Below are 15,798 nucleotides of genomic sequence, written 5' to 3' on the forward strand. Positions count from 1 at the left end.
CTGTATTTTCATCCTAATTGGCACATCCTGCCTCCATCTAGCTGTGCTGGCCCACTTAAGGCAACACTGAGCCCGAGGTAACCTAACAAGGTAACAAATCAGCAGGCAGCCTGTTTACTCAGAAATACCAACCCTTTCAACTCCAACAAGCAAAGGAGCAAGGAGGACACCCCTCCCTCATAAAACACAAACAAAAAGGAGGGAACTGAGCAAGCAGCGTAACGAGTTTGGATTTTAAATCTCATTTAGAGCTTGTGTATGCTCTTCCCCTCCTCGCACTGCCTTACAAACATCTTTGGCATCCACAGAAAGCATCATTCTTATGGTACTTCCCTCTTGAACATGCACGTAGCAGTGAACCTGGCTGTCAGGCTAGAGATCAACACAGCCCTATTATAATCATTAATAAAAACATACACTGGTCACTGTCACCTCCAAACAACCCCAAAAGCTTTCTGCTTGCTGTGAAAAGGGTCCATTTATTGAGACATTTCATTTTTAATTGCTTCCCAGCATTATTCTTAGCACACATGCAGAAAGAAAAAAATATTTTTTTTAAGCTATTCAACTACCTGGTTGAGCCTCTCCCTGAAATGAGCTCCTCCCAGCAGCACTGCACGAAGAGCGCTGGTTTGCATCTCCTCCACAAGCTCTTTCACGTTTTCAGAAGACAGACAAAGCGCTGATTTCAGCCGAAAGCCACAAAAGGCTACCACCACCGGTGGAGATCCTTAATATCAGCATTTCCCAGTGCTGTGGGCTCCAGCTCCCAGTTTCAACAGCTCTTTGCTGATTTGATTTCTTTTGAATCTTATACAGGATGAGAGTGCATGTTCTCATCTCAAAAAAATGACTATATTAAACATGTGGAAGAGTGAGCTGAATTCAACACTCAAAATTCTTGCAACAATCGCAGCACTGAAGTATTTCACTGAGTTCTGATCCTGATTTGAATGGCAAAAGCTTAATTTCGTTTAAACATTTTTGTACAGTGTTGGAAGCTTTCAAAACAAAGGGGCATAAACTGCCACATTTCATTTATCTCCCAGAATAAAATGGCAAAAGCAAACAGAAACCCACCTGTGCTTTTCGACTGCACCTTTTATGTCACTGCAACACATTGCTTCGATTTTGTCCTGAACGTATTTCGTGCTGAATGTAGCAGTAACTGATTTCTCATTGCTCCCTGTCCATCTCCAAACGCACACTTTATTCTAGAGGGGCTGGCACCATTGTGAGCAAACACACAAATATTCAGATCTCTGACTCCAATATCAAAGCCACACTCTAAAATTTCGGCATATTTTATTCAGATTATATGGCTGAATATTTGGAAGGTCGATTTGAGAGTGCTGCTAAAAGGAAGGATTCTCTGCTCCCTTGCACACTCATCCCTGCTGAATTTGACTCAAAGATAACATCTCCTGTAAACAGTTCCAGTAGACTCCCTGGGCAACATCCCAAAAGCACTGCTCATATCTAAAGAACTACATTAATAGCACTTTTTTTTCCTATCGAGTATTGGGAAGCACAAGCATGGACAGCAAGCCATAAAGACATTTACACATTCTCAGTGCTGGCAGTTCCATTGTTTATTAGCGAAGCAGGAGAAGAATACTGTTAAAGGAAGAACTTGGCTCTAATCTGGATTAAGAAATTGTTGCAAAGGATCCCAAATGCCTTTAAATTAGTGCAAGAAAAGTACAGGATCAAACCCCAGCCTTGTGGCTGTGCTCTGTGGTGACAGAAGTTCTTTATAATGAAATATAGCAAAAGCAAACGAGTGGCACAAGGATTTTAACGCACCCCAGATGCACATTGACAATGATTAAACAGATCAGTACTTGTAAAACCCAAGGGTCCAACTTCACAAACCTTTACTCAAGCAAGCAGCTTCCCTGAATCAATGGGGGCATTTGCATCTGTAAGGACTATTTATCTCAGCTGAGCTCGGTTGGTTTCGGCCACACATTTCCAGTTAAACACTCGCTGCGGCAGAACACACAAAGTCAAATGAAGAACGAAGCGCAGCGGCACCTCGGAGTTCATTTCCATTTGTACCAGCACGGTTTTTCTCCGGCCCTCTGAAGCATTTGATAGACTGGGCATGCTTCTAAATTGGAAATGTTGGCAAAAATACAGATTTCCTGACGTGAACGAACTGCTACTCATGGATAATAAACAAAATCAATTCTTATTTGCATATTCAATCAGATTTTGGTTTACATATTAAAGCAGGAGACGGTAGAATTTTCACACGGTATATGGATCCCACTCACTTATTCATGCATGTATGCATCCTCTAATCCTTACACATGCTAAAATGAGTCAGAATTACTCTTTGCTGGGCTTTCACGGCACAGAAACGCTGTCCCTGCTGCTGTTCTCAGCCTTCTCTCTTCATACAGCCTATGCCAGCACTCTCCCAAGGCTCTGGAATAGTCCCTGCTCTCCATTAGTTGCCTTTTGGCTAGGCAAAGTGATAGTTTGAATTTCTGAATCATAATTTAAAAGGCACGCTGTCAACTCCACGTGTAAAGAACAAAACACGCTGGGGCAGACTTTCAAAGGAGCTGCGGTGTGGACTTGACACCTCTGCTTGTAACTGTCGCAGCAACCCCGAATCTGGCCCCCACTGTCAACAGCGAAGCGCTCTGGACTGCAGCTATAAACCTGCACATGTAGGCTACGTGTGTCTGTTCTTCAGAAGCATACTGGGAATTTGACAACACTCAAATACTGAAGTTTAAACTATTTATATAGTCCAGTACTAACAAAATACACGATATTAATACTGTCCCATCCACCACAAGCAGAAGGATAACTGATAAGCCCGTAAGATACTCTCTGAAGTGCTAAATGCCCACAGCATCTGTGTGACTTGAAGGCAATTAGCGCTGTGAGCAAGTCAACAACAGGTTCAACAGTCTTGGAGGCAGTCTGGCAGTCTGAGTATCTCATCTGCATGTAGAAGGGTGTCATATTCAAATGTATATAATTTTGTGCATTACATTAAAAATTGCACTGAAGCCCTGTGCTAGCTGCAAACAAGGAAGGTTTTCATGTAATTAAAGAACAAAATCGTCCAAATGATCGAAACTGAACCGCAGTCTGCTGAAGCAGCCTGCACTAGATCAAGCACAACTGAGAAGAACAGCACTGCCTAGGGTATGTGAAATAATCAGGTATGAAATAGTAATGCACTCTCCCAGATGAGTGGCATGCAAAAATCAGCCAGCAGGAAGATGAAAGCTCATATTCATGCCAGCTCTGATCAACTGAAACGCAGTTAGCAGCAGTTAAGAAGGTGTTTATTTATCAGTGAGATAGGATCTGGACTCTATCCTGTGCAATCTGCTCTGACTGCCCCTGCTTTAGCAAGGGAGTTGTATCTTCAGGGTTTCCTTACAACCTCCATTACTAATTCTTTGATTCTGTGACTACAGAGGAAGACAGCAAGCAGGCAGGCAAGCAAGCACCAACTCTTCGGCAGTGCTGTTTGGAAGGAAACACAACCCTGTGCTCCCCCAGTAAGTATTTTACCCTCTGTAAACATCAAAGGCATCTTCATGCCCCTGTCGATTGTCTCCTACGCAAACGGCAGAGTTGCTGGTGGCCTGGCTGGGTCCCTTCATATCACCCTGGGCTGCTGTGCTGTTCTGCTTCTGCAGAATGCCTCCCAGTGTCCCTGCAGCGTGCTGCAGCACAGCTCTGCTCCCAGCCACAGGAGTCAAACCCTCTTCTGCCTTCCCAGCTTGAAAGAACTTAAACTATCCATACAAACAACCAGAAAACAAGGGTTTGACCCAGTTCAGCATCTAAGGACTCAGTGCATTCATTTGCTAGTGCTAAATGCAATGGAAATCACAGATTTCCTAAGAACAAGCAGAGAAGAGAGGCAGAGCAATTTGTGCTTCCGTTCCTACCTGCTTGGTTAGTTGTCACAGTGACTGACACAGCTTGGTCCTGGCTGGGATTCTGTTTGGACACTCCATTCACTGCCCAGACTTCAAAGGTGTAGTTCGTGTGTGCCAGGAGGTCTGTGATGGAGACTTTGGTGGTCTTCAAGTCGTTCTGCTGGGGGCTGAAGTGCACACCGCTGCCGCAGGACCGGCAGCGGCTAAGGTCACCGGCACCACACCTCTTGCATACCACGTTGTAGGAGACGTCCTCCCGACCACCTTTGTTCTGGGGGGCAGTCCACTCCAAGTTCACCGAGGTCTCATTGACATTGGAAATCAGGTTCTGGGGAGCAGATGGAGGGCCTAGAAAGAAAGATTCCACATGGTTTTAGGAACCCGGGAAAAACAAACACCTTAGGTAGTACCTCAACACGTAAGAGTCCTGGTTAATAGTGCAGGTTTGCAGCTCCCACTTTAGTCAAGGGCTGTGGGGACTACACGGAAATTTACCTTGCTCTTAAATGAAAGCGAAATATTAACAGGTAAATCAAACTCTGATCTCTTCACCTGACAAATTAACATCACTTTCCAGCTGTAAAGGAACCCTGAAAGCCCTGCACTACAAGTAACAAGAACGTTGTTGTTTGTCATTATTTCTTAGGAAGAAATGTCTGTATTTTACATTTATTTCCCACTGTCTCCCAAGCAAAGCATTAAGCACACAAACTCATGCTTTACTTCAGACTTTTAAGGTCCCCTGCTACCTACAGGCAGATTTCTCCTGAAACAGTTGATTTCCTAATATTTCTCTCTCCATAATAGCAGCAAAATGTTTTCTGGACATATCGATGTCGGCTGACATTCAGTAAACACTGAGGCCCATCAAGCAGGCAGCCAGACGTGGCACTTTGGGATGCAGGAAGAAGATCTGAGTAGAAAACTGGACACAGAACTAAGGCTTTGAAGGAGGGAGAATAAAGGCCACAACAGGGGAGCACTGCAGAATGTGAAAGAAGTCAAGAGGAAAATAGAGCAAGCAGCTGACAGAAGAACCAGTGAAAGAAAACTGGTAAGGAACAAGAGACCCTACAGAACGCTTGGAAATAAGACTGACTCAGAGACACGAGGTCAGCTCTTGCACCACAGGGACAGGAGACTTTAAGACTCATAAACATTCTGCCAAACACTTCCCAGCTGGTTCCAGCATGGGGACTATGGGGCTGGGGACAGAGACAAAAGCAGGCTGCAGAGGACCCCTCCGGGCAGACTGGGTGCAGAGAAGGGGTGGCAGGGGTAGAGCAGGACACTCCTCCCAGCACTTTCAGCAACCTGCTGCAGGGACTGTGATGGTCGCTCTGCCTCCAGCAGTGCTCTACCTTGCTCTGCAATCAAAACACAGGCAGAAATCAGACCCCAATCCAATAAGCACACTGAAAAAGGGTAAGAGCTAATCCTGTGACTCTTCATCTAATTTCAGTACAGTTGAGGTGAGCCAATATTTACTATCCTTAAACTTAACAATGATTCAAATCAACCCCATGAAGTAGATAGGTGCTTTATATATCACAAAAACTTCCACTGAGCATTAAAAGGCAAGCTTATTCTGGGGCAAAACACAAGGATTACACATGCAATACTTGAGGATGGGGCACACAGTAAATATTGCATTGAATACAAATGAAACAGAGTGAAAATGAAGCTTGAAGGATACAACAATCCAAACCGGAATACAGAAAATATTAGCAGCCCTTAGTAATTAGTCATAGTCAGAGCTTTAAATGCAAATAATACTAGCAGAAACATTCTGGAAATAGTTCTGTAGGAAGTCACAAATTCAATTTTTATTCAAGACACAGGAGAGCTTGGGAAAGCTTCTTAAATTTGATCAAAGCACATCTGATAGCTGGAATTTGAAAGAAGTTCAAACAGATCTCCTAGCACAAGAGGAAGGGGAAAGAAAACCCCTGGCATATTTCATTCCAGATATTCCATTCCTGCTACTTATTGAACGTTATAAAGCTAGAAAGGAAAAAAAAAAATCAGCCAGCACCAATAGTTTTGTTAAGTGTATAATTAATATATTGATAATCTCTCATATGCCAAAGGGCTCAAACCAGCTATCAAGCTGAGAAGGGAACTGAACACGTTACAGTGAAATTCTGTTGAACTTATCAAGTGACTCAAATGCAGCAGTGAAAAGGTTAAGCCGTTCAAAGAGGACTGTGCTGAAGATTCATTCTGGCTGCCTCGATTCATCAGGTGCCTCTATCGGGAAGCCTGAGACCTGAGCACACTGAGGATGACAAGGTTTGGAGGGCTGCATCATGTCTGTCCTTGAAGCCACCGGGATCTAACACATTCATCAGGAGCAGAACTTGTACTTCTAGAGAGGCAGATGGGTTAAGGAAAGAGTCTTAAATTACACAGAGGTCAAATGTTTTTACTTATCTTCAGTACCACAATGAAATTACTCCTCTGCAAGAGTAGCTTGAGCTGAGATTGTTCCTCTGTGCTCACTTCAGATATAAGCGATTAATATATTCACTTGGAAAAGAGGGAAATCCTCCCTTCCTGCCAAACCTTTGAGTTAATGAGGGCTGACAGGTAGAATTACTGCAAGCAGAAGAGAGCCCAGGCAGCCCCTCTGCTGCCGGCCCTCCTGCCTGCTCCACCACAGCCCTGCCATTCCTGACTTTTATTTATAGACTGGCAACACTCAGGACTCCTATGGACAAAGCCCTTTGACTCAAAGATCAGTTACCAAACACAGCAAGAGGCATTTCCTGCTCCAAAAGATGCATAAAGACCAGCCGAGAAAGAAAAGGGAAAGGAATTGCTTTTAATCACTCTCCACCACATGGAGATGTGGTGAGACGAGGGCATGTAAGTCAAGCCCTGCACATCTGGACATCGGTCACAGCTATTCCAAGTCTCAGCCTCATACCTCTGCCCCACAGCCGAGTTTGCCTGCTCCCCTGAGTAGGAGAAAGCAGTCTCTGCTTAGCCTGCAGAGGCACAAACCTCCTTTGAAAAACTACATTGAGAGTGCAATGGGGTGGAAGACACTCCAGAAATCACCAACTCAAGCAGCAGGACAAGAACCTATCTAAACCTCATCTACCTCAAAACTCCCTTAACTGGAGCACCGGCACAGGCTCCCCAGAGAGGTTGTGGAGTCTCCCCTTCTCTGGAGACTTTCAAGGCCTGTCTGAATGTGTTCCTCTGTGATCTATGCTAGATTGTGTGGTCCTGCTCTGGCAGGGGGGTTGGACTTGATCTCCCTGGATATCTTCCAACCCCTAATATCCTGTGATCCTGTGAACTGCCTCACTAGGGCTCTCTCTTCAGGACAGGTCAGTGCCCAAAGGTGACAACATTTGTCTTTCTGCACAAACAAGGAGGCAGAAGAACAAACAACAGCCTCTGGAGCAAACCAGCAGCCTAAAGAGACTGCAAACCCAAGTCCAAAAGGTCTGCTCTCGCTAGAGCAGCTGCTGGAGCTGGTGAGAGCTGAGGATGTCTGCCCTCTCAGAGTACGCGGCAGCAGCAACCCCTGAACAGAGACTGCTCCTGTGGGAAACGCCAAGAGCTTTGCAGCAAGCAAAGGAAAAAGCATTTTCTTCCACTTGCTGCAACCACACCAGTGAGAGCATCGCCTCCGCACAGCCAGGAGAGCCGAGATAAGGCAGTGCCAGCGCAAACACCTCCTGCCCCTGCGCACCGCCCGCCTCTGCCGGGGCTGCCCGCTGGTCGGGGGCACTGCGAATGGAAGCGCTCCGCGGGAGGGCTCCAGCGCCCCGGGCACGGCCCGAAAGCGGTGCCGTTTAGCTCAGATACAGCAGGCAGCGCGGGGTTAAACTCAGACTCGCTCTGGTGTCCATTAAGATATTTTCCAAGGCTCTAGGTCCAGTTTCACATGGGAAAATGTGCCAGAATGAATCAAGCTCCGGAGAAGCAAGAAGTCAGTAATTAGTATGTGGGACAGGGCATCGCGGTGTCTAAACAGAGACGCACCCGAGCGGAAAAGCAGGGGAGCAGATGCTTGCAGGTCACGGAGACGAGTGCAGCACCTCCGGCATGAAAAGGAAGATGCGGGGGAGTCTCCCAGCACCGGGCTGACATTACAGCGAGGGGAAAGGCAATTTCTTTTCTTGCTGGAGCACAGTCATCAATGGAGCTGTTGGCACCGGGAGTGGGGAAGAGTTTCAGATTGATGGGCCTCGTTTCAGATGTTGAAACACAGGGCGTATCTGCTCTTTCAGTGGCGCTCAGGATTTGCCTTTTCTTCTGACAGCAGAGCCGCTGCCAATAGATGAGACTTAAACCCTTTCAGGGCCACGGCAGGCTGGAAATGCCAGCGCTGTTTCAAGATGAACCTGGCTAGCAGGATCCTGCAGGAACAGCATCCTGCAGCCAGACCTCTTCCCTTACACAGACCCTTCTGCCCTCCTGCAGGAACCCCAGCCATGGGGCAAGTGAGGGAACTGTTCCACTGAAACATCTGGGATTTTGTCCTGAACCTCAGGATTTACAGTAGTTTCCTAAAGGCCTGCTGTTGCCTGAACCATTTGGCATTTGGAAGCATAGATGTCCAGAAGAGCTTAAAACTGTGACAGTCCATACAGAAAAAAAATAGTCTGTAAGTTTAGGTTGTAAAACAATGAAGTTCATTTTATGAGGTTAGGAAGCTAAGTGCTCTCACTTTCCTTGCTCAAGACAACAGACCTGGAGAGATAAATCTAGAGAGCTGCTTGCACATCTCCCATCAGGAACTGCAAAGCAGGACACGGGGCCTGAAAGCTGGATCCCTTATCCAACCCCTTCAACCAGGACAGGGGAGTGCTCCTCTGTGGGAACACAGGGAACGGAAGTTTTTCATTTGATTCCTTCCTGCAGGTCCATAAATCTTGCTTCACAATAAACTCCTCAAAATCAACTGAGCCATGAAGAAAATGGAAAGGCCTGGGTGGAGCAGTTCATTGTGTGTCTCAGGACTGAAGGAAACACTGAAAAGTCTGTTTAGCAACTAATAATCTTTGTCAAGCTAATCTTGCTATCTTCCTCAACCCTCCTATTAGATTTACCTAAATGTGTTGGGCAATGCAGGTTGTTTGCTTTTCTGTTGCTGCAATAAGCTATAGCTGTGATAACTCTGTCTCCCTCACCCACAGATGGTTCTCTCTGTGTTAAGGACATTGTTGGATCCCACGTCAAATGAATCCTCAGGAAAATGAGAGCTTTTAGGGGGTTAACAGTGTGAGCATTACTTGTACACTAAAAGGACTGCTGTGTTTTAGCACTCTCACCACCATCTCACACTACTTTAACTTCTAAGCATACATGAATGCTTAGAATCATACAATCAGTCAGGGTTGGAAGGGACCACAAGCATCATCTAGTTCCAACCCTCCTGTTATGGGCCAGGACACCCTAGCCTAAATCAGGCTGGCCGGAGCCTCATCCAGCCTGGCCTTAAACGCCTCCAGGGATGGGGCCTCAACCACCTTCCTGCACAACCTATTTCTCTCCCTTCCTATGAAATACTCCAGTCCGAAGCCTCACACACACACCACTGCCAGCCTGATAAGAAGCCTGATGAAAACCATGACAAGGGCACATATTAATCCCTGATGAGCTCCCTCCTGCCTTCCAGAGCTCTGGACATCTCCACGTGCTACGCTGCGTGCTAGCTCTCCGTGGATTACAGGTCTCTGTGGAAAGAGTTAAGGAGGCTCTGTGATTCATACCAGGGGCCAAACTTGGTCCAAGCACTGAAGTGATTACATCCAGGCTGGCTGAGGCTGTGGGCAGCCTGATCTAGGGTAGAGTGCCCCTGCCCATGGCAGGGGGGGTTGGAGCTGGATGATCCTTGTGGTCCCTTCCAACCCTGACTGACTCTGTGATTCTAAGTGACTTACATAGCAAGTTCTTCCCTGTGGAAGCTCTGCGTGAGACTGAACCAGCATGTGTGGAGGTGCAGGTGACAAGAGCCCACAGCTGGGAAGCAAAGTAGGCTGCAGACTAACCCTAGGCGTAACAACATTTCATCAGCAAACTGTTCATTTGCAAGGAAAATAATGTTTTGCATTTACATCAGCTGCCCTGCAACTGAGGGACTGCCAGAGGTTATTGGCTCAAAGTCTGGCTGCTATTCAGATGCCAACCTGCTGAGGAAGTTATCCCAAAGCTCTGTTCTTCCTGACACCAAAAGGGTAAGATATAGAAGGCAGATTTAGTCTAGAGTTAAAGAAGAAACTGTCTGCACTGAGGGTGGTGGCCCAAGCTGCACAGACAGGTGGTAGATGTCCCATCCCTGGAAACATTCCTGTTCAGACTGGGCTGGGCTATGAACACCAGTTGAAAATGTCCCTGCTGACTGCTGTGGAGTTGGATTAGAGGAATTTCGAAGCTCCTGTCCAACCCAAATTGTTCTGTGATTCTATGAACTGGAGGTGTTTCAGGCTGGTGGAGCTGGCAAAATCATTGTGTCAAGGACAAGGAAAGCTTATCCCGAATGCAAGGAACAATTTCAAAGGCAAACAGCACAAAGATGATTAGCTGCAGCCAAGTGAATATTTCTGCTCCCCTTGGGGATCTGTTGAGCTCAGCCCTTCGTGCTGCCAAAAGGGAACTGCAGGAACCAGTGCTCCCAAGTGCCCAAGGACAGGGTCTAATCAGGCTGCAGTGGGACTGCAAGTTCTGCAACATTGCAAGACAGGAGCTCCTCCCTGACAAACCCCACAGACTACAGACCCATGTCAAAGGGCCTGCTGGGCTCCCCAAACTGGAGGAGTTCCAGCAAGACAGGCACAACTTGCCAGGCGTGCAGACAGACACCAGCCAAGTCAACCCCCCCTTTTCTCCCTACAGCTGTAGACCTGACCCAACTACACAACTGAGAAGAACCTCTGGAAACTAACCCTGGGAGCAGAAACGCAAGCACGCTGTGCTGGGGAGCTCGATTTAAATGGTAATGACAAAGTTTTTAATATCCCTGGTTTTACATCTTCCTTTTTCTATTACTGATCTGCCCAGCAAGGTGCTGCTCTAGATGTCTCTGTGGGTGTATGCAGTAAATTCAATTAGAGTTCTCTACAGCTGGACCAGACAGACTCGTTTGACAAAGAACACTGTCTTCATTAAACCAGTTAATTCAGCTCAGCAACAGTAGATGGTTAGGAGGCGTGGATTAAAGGACAGTGAAAAGAGAAGAGAAAGAAATTATTTCCATCAAAACAGCTCCCAAATGACTTTGTTGATCAATAAAAAGCCAAGAAATAAGGAGGGCTTTGCAGCTTGGCTGTATGCTGCCCCAGGATGCCAGAATCCCACGTTTGGACAGCTAACAGCTCCAAAGTTTGGCCAAACAGCTTTTGTTCACTAAAGCTATAGGCAAATAAAAGAAATTCTCCCTTTCTCAGCAATCCTGAGGGCAGAGCACTGAAGACAAAGTACTGAGCTTTGGTTTGGCCAATGTTATCAGACCTATGTAGCCATTCTGTACTACTTTCTCAGGTTGGGGAAAAAAACCCAAACAACAACAAAACACACCAACCCCAAACCAACCACTTCAGAACAGGGCTCTGACACTTAATGCTTTTAAAGTGAATTTAGCACTGATGAGAAATCCACTCTGATGGCACTCCAAATAAAGCACCCTCTGGTCCTGAGCAGCCACCTGTCCACAATCTTCTGCCACAGCCCACCCCCTGGCAGAGGGCTCCTGACCAGGAGCTCCTCTTTCTGTGCCAGCTCAGTCCTCAGCCATTAATAGTGGTAGGGTTTTGGCAGCAACATCACCCATTAAGAACTAAACCGATGTTATCAGCGTTTGGACTGTAACCACATCTTTTTACTACTAACCTAGGGTACGGTTAATATTTATTACCTTGAAAGGTCTGTCTGGGGAAGGAGAGCTATTAAAAATTCAAGCTGAAAGCCACACTCTCCATGGAAGTGCTAATGGAGATATTTCAAATGTACACCCTCCAGAAGGCAAGCCTTCCTTACATGCATCCTGCCAGTCGGTCAACAGACCAGTGTATCTTATACCCACTTTTAAAAGAAAGCTGCTTTCAAAAGGCACCTATGCCACTCAGTAACAAGCAGGGTGAAGCTTCTGAGCCTTGGAAGGAGAAGATGATTAAAAACCCCCAATGGTTTACTGCGCGTGTGTGCGTGCAGCTGTGTCAAAGCACATTTCTCAGGTAGCGGATGTCTCTGCAGCCAGGGCAATGGGTAATTCTTCTCCAGCGGGTTGTCACCCTGCATTCGGTCCGCGTTTGCCTGACGGTGTGAAATCGGAAGGAAGCTTCATTGGCAATTCCCACCAGACATCGGAAAACCTCAAGCATGCAGAAGAGACTTTAATCTTCTTTAACCATTCCTGCGCTCTCCTCGAGGAAAATATCACCTCTCTCTTTTGAGGCAGAAGAAAGTCAACCGTAGCTCCATGAGGATTAAAAATTATTCTAACAAGCAACCACCACCAACAACAAAATACAATAACCTTGCTTCACCCTCAGACTGAGAAAACCCTATAAACACACAGTTAAACGCAGCAGAGTGCCAGCTCTGGGTGTTTGTTAATCCAAGTCAATCAAGGCAGACCAGCAAGCTTCAATGGGCTTGGGACCAGGGCTGACAAAAGGATCCTCTTTATGAGCCTGCTCCAAAGACGCTGACCCACTTCATCTCTGGAGCTTTCAAAGGGATGGCAGGGTATTCAGAAATCTTGAGCTAATTTGCTACATAATAAACAAGATTCATACGAGAGGGAAGGCTGCTATGACTCACCGTCGTTTAAAAGGAGCCTGGTATGAACTGGCCTGTTTGGAATTGGCAGCTTGGCCTTGGCTATACTACAGAGGAGCAGTTAAGTCTTTGATAAGTTACAGCAGCAGGAGGCACCTGGGAATAAGCATCCAACTGCCTAATAGCAAGAAAAGCTAATGAGAAATGCACTATTAGAAGGAGTGGAAAGTCAAGCACATCTGCAACACAGGATCTGAGAGGCAGCTTTTGTGTACAATGCAGCAAGAAGAAAGAGAACAAATAAAGAGGTGTGAAAAAGAAGAGAGCCTTACAATGACCAACTCCAAAGATCTTTAGAGCAGATCTAAAGAGAACAATGAGATGTCACTGGAAGTCCATCATGCGCCTTTAAAGGGGCTAGGCAGACTCTGCAGAGGCTTTCAGCTGTGTCGCCAGCCTTGCCAATGCGAGCACACTGCTGCTACTCTCTCAACAAGATACCTTTACTGGACGGATCACCTTTAACAACTCTAATTGATGCTCTTTTAACTTGACTGTGATCCTAAAATGCACCTCCCAGGAGGTCGGGCTGAACGCATACCAGAATTTGCTATTTTCAGTGGATGCAAACAGTAATTATTAATCAATCTCTTTAAATCCTGTAAGGTCCCTCAGTTAAATGTCTGGCAAAGCAGTGCCTTCAAGAAAAAAGCACTTTGGCCTCTTCTCTCCATCTCATAAAGCTTCATTAAACCTGGTCAACTGTGGAGCTGTCAATAATGCTTCAGTATGTGAGCTGTGAAGCCCTTCAGATAAGCCTTTGCTGTTGATCTTTAACCATTTGAAAGGCAACTCATAACGCTGAGTAAACACCCGGGCTGTGCAATTCTAGGCTGAGAAATAAGGCCCACGCTTTGCTGTGACAACTGTAGATGTTGCTGCCACTAATTGCTTCTTTCAAGCAGTTGTGAGCAGAGCTCCTGTTGCTGTGGGCTAATTTACACAGGCAGTTCAGACAAACCTCTCTTCTCAGCCTGACTATTCCTGACTATTTCTGGTTATAGATTATGTTTTTACAACTTGAGGCCACAGTCAACAGTCTGCAAGATGCAGCAGCCACTTAGAATTCTATCAGTCATCTGCTCTGCTTCCATCCCCTTTCCTTTCTGTGTGTTACAGCTGGGTTTTAATACAACAACTGATTTGGTAAACAATTCTTAAATTACTCAGCCAAGACTCCTTTGGCTTAGTGGGAGCGATGGCAGAGTGGGGATCTCAGACTGGTACCTATGATACACACACCTGTGAAATGGGCATTTTGATTTCTTGTTTACTTGACAAAAGAGCCCTGCTTTACCAGCTTCACAGTAGGCTTTGCCTCTTCCACCTGAAGAACAATCCAACTCATGTTTCTTCTTCTCCCCATGTTAAGCAAAGAGGTCCAGTTACTACTGGCAGAGCTGTGGGAAAACCGGTGTTTGCAGGTGCCACCCCACAGGATCTGGGTTCCTCTTCCAGAGACCACCACAAGAACAGTTTGGATGTGCTAAGACACAGCACCTCCTCTAACACACTATGCTGTAGACAATGCTACCTCTGTTCTCTCACTCTCTTGACATAAAAAGAATTCCACTGTGGATACCAGAAAGTTATCTGACAGTCTGACAGGAAAGAAATCCAACCAGGAAAATAAGTTGTTCTGTCATTGGCCTGTCTGCTGAACTTCTTATTCTGTTAGCCCTCTAATTTGCTTCAACAACTCTACAGAACTGGGTCTTGACTAACCAAATCAAAGCCCCCATGTAATTGAGTAAATGTCTCTGTTAATTTAAGGCTCCGGCTAGAAAATCAGAAGACAGCTAATAAACAGTCTCTCTATTTAAAGAAGTGATGATTTTAAGTCTGCTGATTACAAACACACATTGTCAAATTACTCCCGTCTCTTCTCTCCCGGCCACAACCACTCCCCCTTCTTATTCAGCATCTTCCCGTTCCTTCAGCCCATCACCACAGATGAAGGGAGACAGCCCTCTCCTTTCAGATTCCCGTCACTCACAGCCCTTTCTCTCGCTCTGGCAGCAAAGGCTAGTCTATTTTTCCAGCCTATGCAAGGAAAGAAGGAAGAAAAACGCCACAACACAACATTCTCTCCATATCACTTCCCCCCCTTTATCTCTCACAACTGCCATGCTGCACCTTAAAAAGCATTCTGACACCTGCTTATACCATAAACAACCTTATATGATTTTTTAAGGGATAATTTCTATAAAGTACACACATATATAAAAACTATGAAGACTTAAACAGTAGGTTTAACTTCTGAAGATCAGAGGCTGCGTTGGCATATACTTCACATTATAGACAGTGGGCTGCAAGAGCAGAGGTTAGACTGAATTAACACCATAGTAAGAGTACAAACTCTGGGCAGGAAGCAAGGCAAAGCTGCCTATAACATACTAAGCCAGCATGACTGTGCATTGTACCTTGCTTTTTTTACTCTTCTGAAGGCTAAACCAGTGATAACCAGCACCTGTCTGGAAATTTAGAAGAGGCACGAGAAGTTAGGCTGAAGGCAAAAAAGCACATTTGTTTATTTAGGAGTCTAAGCAATCATCATAAACATATGCTCAAATAATCATCTCCTGGGTAATGACTCACTTGCGAGCACAGTTATTAGGTAGGTAAATTCAGTCTTTTTTGGAAGTGCAGGCCAAATATTTATCTCTGAGAGACATTAAATGCAACACAAAGGATTGCACTGGAGGCATATATTGGGCTGCAACGTTCATAAAATTCAGGTGTTTGGGACCTTTCAGGCCTTTTTTAAAGCCTTGACCTTGGGAAGAAAGGAAGGACAGTGTGATTTTAATACACATGCAGATTTTAACACCACAGTCACACGGCTCTAGTGGAATCCACGTTGGGTTTCCACTGTAGATTGCTCATCATTTCATTATGGTTCATTATGCTGATAACTGTCAGAAAGCATTAGAAGCAGGAGCCTTGAGTAATGGCACTGAAATGGTAATTTAAAAACAATATACTTTCTGGAGGAAATACAGCAGTGCACTAAATTCAATTAGAAGAGGCGAATGTAAAGACAAGTAAGTGAGGTTTGCTGTTTGAAGTCAGCCTCTTCGAT

At 45.7% G+C, this 15,798-nt stretch overlaps 1 protein-coding gene across 1 annotated transcript in view; it reads right to left on the bottom strand.

Moving 5' to 3' along the window:
* The window catches only part of EPHA4 (EPH receptor A4), a 132,949-nt gene that overhangs the window by 63,042 nt on the left and 54,109 nt on the right, over positions 1–15,798 (bottom strand). Inside the window, exon 5 of the mRNA XM_064152761.1 lies at positions 3,927–4,265. Coding sequence (XP_064008831.1) covers positions 3,927–4,265 — 339 coding nt within the window. The remainder of the gene's footprint in view (positions 1–3,926; positions 4,266–15,798) is intronic.

Source organism: Pogoniulus pusillus, chromosome 13 (assembly GCF_015220805.1).
Source record: "Pogoniulus pusillus isolate bPogPus1 chromosome 13, bPogPus1.pri, whole genome shotgun sequence".
Classification (NCBI taxonomy): Eukaryota; Metazoa; Chordata; class Aves; order Piciformes; family Lybiidae; genus Pogoniulus; species Pogoniulus pusillus.